General features: G+C 45.2%; 1 protein-coding gene across 2 annotated transcripts in view; it reads left to right on the forward strand.

Annotated features, from left to right (window-relative positions):
- DCLK3 (doublecortin like kinase 3) overlaps nt 1-8060 on the forward strand; it is a 43468-nt gene extending 35408 nt beyond the window's left edge. The window contains exons 3-5 of one of the 2 annotated variants that reach the window (XM_074312637.1): nt 2389-2521; nt 5087-5254; nt 7450-8060. In XM_074312637.1, coding sequence (XP_074168738.1) covers nt 2389-2521; nt 5087-5254; nt 7450-7643 — 495 coding nt within the window. In that variant the 3' untranslated portion in view covers nt 7644-8060. The remainder of the gene's footprint in view (nt 1-2388; nt 2522-5086; nt 5255-7449) is intronic. The other variant, XM_074312638.1, reaches the window with a different exon arrangement.
- The last annotated feature ends 457 nt before the right edge of the window (nt 8061-8517 follow it).

Genomic DNA, 8517 nt, shown 5'->3' on the forward strand with positions numbered 1-8517 from the left:
CTGGAAACCACCATTCTACCCTCCATTTCTATGAGTTCAACCCTTCCTTCCTTCCTTCCTTCCTTCCTTCCTTCCTTCCTTCCTTCCTTCCTTCCTTCTCTCTCTCTCTCTCTCTCTCTCTCCCCCCCCCCCCGCCCCCTTTATTCTGTCTATCCTCTTATGGATAAATTCTCCTCTGGGCTTGAGACCCTTGATAGTCCCAAGCTTTGCCCTTTATATTGGGAAGAAAGGGTGCCAGGCAGGATGTGACAACAGGTCTTGGGTGGGCTGCACCTTTCCCAAGAGGTAGAGGGAGGAAAAGATGCCACACTAGCAGAATCTTTTATTCAAAGCTTCCTGTTTAGAGATGGTGCTGACTGCTTTCTGTGAGCAAATGAGGTCAGAATGATGGTTGCGTGGCCAGGCTGCTAACAGGGCTCAGAACACCTTCCGAGAATCTTCCAGGTTTGTGCAGACCCACCTGCAAGGTGCAGCTGCCTAGGATAGCTGCAGAGTAGGGCCAGCCCAGGGCTCAGAGCTGCCGCAGCCAGAGGGCCAGAAGTAGGCAGGTATTCCGTCGCCCAGGTGTGCTTAACTTCCTGCATCCTCCAAATGAGGGGCTGAGAACCCTTTGGCTTCTGCTTTTATTTCTTTGTGTCCTGAAACCTGTCATGGTGAGGCTCATATGGGGGAGGCCGCTGCTCTGAGTCGAAACATTCTCTGATATTGGGGGTCCAAACCTCCTATTGGGTTGCCCTTCTGCCATACCTGTGTGGATGCCAACCATTGTTACAGGAGGTTGGAGTTTGGGTTTGTGCCTGATTCGTTAACCTTTCCCCAAAGTGGAAAACCGCCTCCCTAGCATGCGGTGCCAATGTGTCGTCTTCTACTTGCTTGAAGATATGCTAGGTTTGCCCCCTCATTGTTTCTTTTTTTAGGTGAAATATATTTTTAGCTTTATTATTTCTTGCATGGTGATGTAAATACTGGCTAAGCTCATCCCCCTTGAGATTCATTTCTTTTAGGTTAAGACCCAGCTTTTCCTGACAATATCATCTGACGTGAACATACCTTGAGGGTGAAGGAGGACGGGCAGATGAACTTGGCAGTGGGAGTTGGTTGAGCAGGGATCAGAAAGTCAGTCACCTGGCCCTGCTGAAAGGGATGAGACTCTGTTGGTGGGACATGTTTTGAAGAGAACAAGTGAGAACAGTCACTTCTCTGTGTTCATTTCAGAGTGAGGGTAGATGTCTTTTCTGGTTTGTTTGTTTGTTTGAAATGTCTAATTCTACCCTTCTCTAAAATCTAGTAGAAGTGAGGTCTAATTTCTTTCACCTTCATGCAAAACATGTCAACACTTAGAACCCAGTTTGTCAGTTCACATACGTTGGAATAGATATTAGTTCAATAGCATTAATTTTTTGTTTTGTTTTAGTATTTGTTATGTGCAAACTAGGGCAACCACCTCATCCTGGTTTGCAGAAGACTGTTTTAAAAATGAAAGGTTTTACATGAAAGTTTTAAAAATGAAAGTCCCACATCCTGGGAACCCCCTCAGTGTCACGCAGCCTGGAACTGTCGGTCACCCGAGGGCTAACACTGGGTGGATTACAGACATGGAGTGAAACTCTTGACATAAGGCCTATTTGCTGGAAATTATAACCCGCCTCCCCCTGCCCCCCCCCCCCCTTTTTTAAACAAATGAGAAAACAGAGGCTCAGATCAGGAAAGAAATTGTCCAAGACCATCCAGCTGCAACTCTTGGAATTGGAACTAAAGACTCCTGGTCTGTTTGGTTCTTAACTAACCGCCCTTTATCCCCTAAATTAGAGCCTTTATTTAACATTCCTCCATTGCTTGTCTACTTCTTCATTCTAATTCCTAGTAGTTCTTTTTTCTTTTTTCCCCTCTGCCTAGTCTTTGCATGACCCACAGGCATTTTCTAGTCCTCACTCAAGCTAGTCTGTGCTCAAAACATCGTTGATCCTTGTTCTAGCTCGGGGCTGCCCAACAGAACTCCCTGTGAAGGAGGAAATGCCTTATAGTTGCACTGCTCGCAATTACTGTAGCCGTTAGTCACCGATAGCTGTTGAACACTTGAAATGTGATTAGTGCATCCCAGAAACTGAATTTTTAATTTAATTTAAGCAGCCATCTGTGGCAATAGGGTGCGACCATATTGGAGAGCACAGTAAATCTGACTCAGTGGTTCTTTAGTTGGAAATATGCACACCTGTCACTGAGATCCAACTGGGTTTATCAGTGTTAGGCTAAACTATAAGCTGGTGTAGGTTTATTGTTTCTTATTCTGACTTTTTATGCTTGTTGTCTCATTAGTTTTCCTTCCTTGTTCTCATCAGAATTTTGATGGTTTGGGGATTTGGGTTTATTTTATTTTATTTTTTACAGGTTCAGCGAAATGAGGACAAATCTACCACCTTGAAACTGGCTGATTTTGGCCTTGCAAAGCATGTGGTGAGACCTATATTTACTGTGTGTGGGACTCCGACTTATGTAGCTCCTGAAATTCTTTCTGAGAAAGGTGAGTGTTACATTGCTCTGTGGGACTCTGGCTCACTTACTAACCTGTTTTATTTTTAACATTTAATATTTTGTATTTTTTTCAGGATGGAGTAGTCAGAAATCTCAGAGAGTTGGCACTCAGCTTGCACTTGGATTTTAATGGAAATATTTGAAGCAGATCTCTCTGATCAAAGCATGAGAACTTTTTCCTCACCAGGGCAGCCTTATTATAGAGAAGGGATTGGGGTGTGTGTGTGTTGGCTGGACAGTAAGATGAAAGATGGTGGAGAATTGGGTGGGGATCTTCGTGGCACTGACCCAACGCTACCTTTAATGGGAGAGAATTGAAGCAGTTCTTATGGAAACTGGCTTAAAAATTCCTCCAAAGGAATTTTTTTGAAATGGCGGGGTCCCATTTCAAACCCTATGAGTAATATTTATAACCTGTTTCTATATTGTATAAGGAGCCAATGAACTGTTTTAGTGACACACTGTGTAAAGTATATGAAAAGGAAATCATTATTATTATATGGCTCCAAACATATGAATGACTGTTTAGCCACTGAGGCACTCCAGGAGAAATCCGTTTAGGCACCCTACGTAAGAAGGGAAGGCTCTGGATGGCTTGTAGGGAGGTAGGGCGAGGTGAGAGATAGTGTCCCATCAACAGAAGCATCAGGGAAGCTAAGAAGAGACTAGACCATGCATGGAGTTTGGGTGGTAGAGACATTGAGGAGACTAGCCTCAGAGGGCAGTGTGGTTGGTTGAGTATGTTGAGCATGGATTCCCCACAATTAGGAAGGCTGGGCAGAGGAATTTGGATTCAGTGTGGCCAGCATGGTAGCCATGGTAATGTGGTGACAGTGGCATAGGAGAACACTGAGCAACCAGAGACATTTTAATGGAGGCATTGATGAACTGGATGAGATACTATTTGCTAATAGTCTAAATGAATCTTAGGGGAACCACGGTGTTGGTGGTAGCACCAACTAAAATAAGGTGTTGGAAAGATCTTTTGGGAGATGGGGAGGGGGTGACTTAAAATTTGAACACACTAACTTTGTAGCGGTATCAGGATGGACACACAGAGTTGTCTGGTTGGCAAGGAGGTGACGTTCTAGGCTAAGGGTGTGGTTTTGAGACTCCTCAACTCAGAGATGGCAGCCAGAGCAGGTGAGATAATGAGCTCCTTAGTGATGCCAGCAAGGGCAACCAAGGGCAAATTCTTGAGGGAGGCCAAGAGTTAGAGGATGAGAGAAGGAAGGAGGGGTCAGCACAGGACAGGACAGCTGGAGGCAGGAAGAGGAGGATGAGGACCATACAATGTCACCAAGGCCGAGGGGCAAATCTCAGAAAGACGGGAGGCCCAGCAGAATCTGACCCTCCTGAGGGTGAAAGGTGGTTGAGAACTGCGTAAAATCCGTTAGAGTTGGCTAGAAAGAGGACATTGGTGACTTAGTCCCTTAATATTTTCTGCTGATTTGTGTCTTGACAACATTGCTCTGGGGCTTAAAAATGAGAATCTAGCTTACAAATTAAGACTGCTAAGTGTTTTCCTTTTCCAAAGATAAAAAGTTAAAAAGTGTTTGAAAGTGTATATACTGCTGTTATAAATTTTTGGGAGGATGATTCGGCAATATGTATCAAAAACCTTTGCTGTATATTAGTTTGTGTGTTTAATGTCTAGAAAGTTATTTAAGAATATAACCAGAGATATGTGCAAATATTGAATACAGTAGGCTGTTCATCACAGAATTCCTTAAACACTTGTAAACAAAATTAGAAACAGACTTAAATGACAATATAGGGGATTCATTATATATAACGGGAATGCTAACGGCTATTAGCAATCGTACTTTTGAAGAATATTTTTTTATATTTTTCATAGGAAATGCCATGATACAATATTCAGTGAATGAAATAGGGTATAAAATATGTACAACGTGATCCTAATTTTGTTAAAGAAAGTGTAAATGTGTGTATGCGTGTGGGGAATACAGCTAGTAATAGCAATCTTTTTATGATCATAAAAAGAGCCAGTAAATAATATTTTGAACATGAGAGAAGGCAATGACTAGATAAGAGGTAAAGGCTGCTCGTGTAGATGGGGGCTCCTCCAAGAGCCACGTTTTACAATTTCCAGTACAGTGTGGCCCCCTACGAAGGCCTGCTACATGTGGTTAGATCTCAGCCCCTGCCACGTGTGACTTCCCATGTGTGTTTGATGTCCCTCAGCTCACCCCTACGCTGTTCAGTGAGATGTCTCCATTGGTCACGCAGTGGGATGTCTCGGCCATGTCAAATTGCTATACGAGTCTGCAAGTATTTACTTTCCATTTCCGGGCTTGTTTTATTACAGACCAGTAATAAAGGATCACAGAGTGCCAGTGGTCTGAGGAGTAAACTTTGAGTCACAGTGGTGTGGCCCCCGTGTTTGTCGGAGCTGGCAGCCGTGACACTGGCTCTTGTTTACTGAGAGCTCAGGTCCTCTGACACCGAGGGCCACGATTTTCCACTCTTGCTCTCATTGCATTTGATCCAGCCCAGTCTCAGTTTTGCTTGTGTCTCTGCCCCTGTTGCACAGGTTACGGGCTGGAGGTGGACATGTGGGCTGCGGGTGTGATCCTCTATATTCTCCTGTGTGGCTTCCCCCCGTTCCGGAGCCCGGAGAAGGACCAGGAAGAGCTCTTTAACATCATTCAGCTGGGCCACTTCGAGTTCCTGGCCCCCTACTGGGACAATATCTCTGACGGTGAGATGTGGGGCTTCCCTGAGCAGGAAAGGAGGGCATGTTTAGCTGGAGCCCCTCCGGGTTCTGACGTCAAAGCAGGTGTTAGGTCAGATATGTAATTAGATGCACAGAGGGTCCACTACAGCACCTGGCACGGAGGAGGGCTGTCGTCCTATCGTGATTCATCCTTTATTTTCTGCTGGTTTCATGTAGATTTATGTGGCACTCGGAAACATGTCTTGGCTTTGCGAGTTAATGAAAAAGTCTAACTACCAGTCGTGGTCACCAAGTTAATACATTTTCTTGAGGCAAATAAAGAACCTCAGCACTGAAAAATATCAAATGGGTAGCCCTCATTTGGAAAGATCAAAGCCTTCTCACATATAGAAGTGTCCGTGACTTGAACAGCCTGGAAATGCTCCTTTTACTCATGAAGAACCAGGGGTCCTGTAGGGGCAGGCTGGAGACTGGGGGCTCTAGAAGCGAAGGGGTGGAGGTCTGTTATTTTTAGTGGAGCGGAAGCGTATGGGGTCTTCCTCCTTTTTGGCCCTTTCACATGGAATCTATCACCTTGTTTCTACTGATTTGTCTGTACTACCCTCTGCCCTTATAAAACTGAGAACTAGATAATTGGGGGATTTTGGGTGTTTCAGTCTTTAGCTTAAAAAGTAGAATAGGAGTGATTCCCCCCTACCCCTCAATTTCCCTTAAACGTGTTGTCTAAGATTAGTTATTGAACTACCCTCATCTCCAGTCTCTGTCTTCTCATTTGGGGGTTGGGAGAAGGGAAAATCTTCATTTTTTTACCCTTTTAAATAAGGTAGAGAGAGGGGTGGCTTGCTGCAGGTAGAGTGAGGGTCTTGAGCTGATGAAGGCAGTAGCAAATTTGGGAATTCAAGGACTGAAAATAATTCTAGAAAGTTCTATGCAGCTGTCCTTAGTGTTGAGCATGGGTGGCCCCTGCCCTGGGCCCCTTGCCTTAGAGGGCCCTGCTGTGGTGACACCCATCCCCAGAGAGTGAGTGGACCAAGGGGTTGTTTACCCCCGAGCCCAGAGCTCCCCTTCTAGGCAACTTAATTGGGACCCCAGAATTCCTTGGCCAAATGGTCCAGGCCCACTTCCAAGACTGGGGAGGCCTCTTTTCCCAGCCTCTCCCAACAGTGTCATAGGGTAGCCAAGGAGATTCTGTTTAGGGTCACCCATGTCCATGTGAGTCTGAGAATTCCCAGTTTAAACCTGGTCTTCCACTCCTGAGTCCTTTGAGGACCTTGAAGGAGTGGTGTGGGTGGGGCTGGACGCAGGGACACTTTGTGGGCAGAATGTGCCCAGCGTGAGCTGGGTGGGGTAGGAGAAATTCTGTGGTTTTAGTGCTCAAGGGGTGGCTGACCTTGGTGGAGAGGAGGGGGTGAGCTGCTGATCTGGAGCAAGAGGCGGCTCCCCAAAAGGTAAAGAGAAGTGAGTGTTTTTTTTTTTTTTTTTTTCCCTCCTGTGTATTCTTGACTGATTAGAAGAGTAAGTTCAGAGAGCCAGCCCTCGAGAGCCAACCAGCAATGAAGAAATCTTTTCTCCTCCCTGCCTGCCACCTGGCCCCCTAGTTGTCACCACATCTCTCTGAAGTCAGTTATGGTCTTGGGCAGAAAATGAAATTTATTTTGAATTTACACTATTTATTACTTAGGTTTCTTTATACATGTTTTTCAGTGTTGTCAATATGAAGCCATATTTATCAACATAGGAAGGAAGATGGAACATCTTTTATTTAGCAACTTGATGGTTTGATTTACAGATTTAAAATACGTAGACATAGGGTCTGTGGCTTCCATGTGTTGTCTTGCACTGGGCTCCCGGGGTGTTAAGTGGTGGGTCTGGTCCCTGGACTCTAGAGAAATGAATAAACATCCTCTAGAGATGCTGTGTCCAACAGGGTAGCCCTTTGCTGCACACGGCTATTTAAGTGCAAACTAATTAAAAGTAGATATAATAAAATTCAGTTCCTCACTTGCACTAACCACATTTCAAATGCTCAGTAGCCCCAGGTGGGGAACACAGATATAATAGAAGGTTTCCATCATCGCAGAAAAATGTTGGCCAGCACTGCCCTGGTATAGCACATGGTGCTATCATGGATGTTGGTGTTCCTATTTAATTTATGGGGAAGAAAAATTCAGAACCACCTGCCATCATCTTGTTCTCCCCTCTTTCTCTCACTTCAACAGCTGCCAAAGATCTGGTGAGCCAGTTGCTGGTGGTAGACCCCAAGAAGCGCTACACGGCCCACCAGGTTCTTCAGCACCCTTGGATTGAAACCGCTGGGAAGACCAGCACAGTGAACCTACAAAAAGAGGTGTCCCCCAGCAGCGAGGGTCCCTCCCGGAGCCAGCACAAGCGTTCTGCAGAGCAGGCGTCATAGTCACCGCCTCAGGCACCTGTCCAGCCCCTGGTGCTGCTCCAGGAAGGAGAAAAATGTAGAAGCCCAGGAGAAAAGCAAGGAAAGGGGCTTCTTCATGTCATTGGAGAGTCGGGGGAAGGAGAGATGCTCAGTATATTTTAAAGCATATTAAAAAAAAAATCAACTCAAGTCTTAGCGTTAACTGTTGTGACATATTTTTAGATTTGTATATTTGAAGCCTTTCATACACTTGGAGAGGGGAAGACTTGTTATCCGTGAGGAATTTTCGGTAATAATAATGTGTTTTGCTTCCTCTTTGTCATCAAGTTCATGGTATACTTCATGAGTGGTGCTGATTTGGATCTCATCTACCCCTGTGAGATTAATAAGGTGAATCATAGTCTTTCTGTGTTAATAAAATGTGCTCTGAATGACTGAGTGGATCGTGTTCTGATGACTGCTGAATGCTGCCGGGGAGAGCTGGGGAATCGTAGTTCAGATGTGCCTCCTGAAGCCAATAAGACTACACGTGAATGCTGTGCTGGACCCTTGGTTAACGGGCGATGTCTGTTTGTTTAGGATGTGCTGGTCTTGGTCTCTAGCATGTTAGTCTTACTGGAAATCAGATTTGGTGCAGTGGAATGGAAAAGAAGAAATCATTGATTCATTCTTGCCCCTTCGATATCCATTTCTACTGCTTTTCATCCAATTATGCCTGAACCTGAGTCGCTTCTATATGAAGTGGGGCCCTCAGGCTGCGACGATGGTAACATTTCCAGATCACGAGGGAGCCATTTAGTGCATTAATATGTCAGAAGTGCAGTAAATGGATTGCACGCAGACTCGAAGGAGCTCCGAGTGTTCATGCACGTTCCGCTCTGTGGGGCAGACACAC

Source organism: Rhinolophus sinicus, linkage group LG10 (genome assembly GCF_036562045.2).
Source record: "Rhinolophus sinicus isolate RSC01 linkage group LG10, ASM3656204v1, whole genome shotgun sequence".
Taxonomy (NCBI): domain Eukaryota; kingdom Metazoa; phylum Chordata; class Mammalia; order Chiroptera; family Rhinolophidae; genus Rhinolophus; species Rhinolophus sinicus.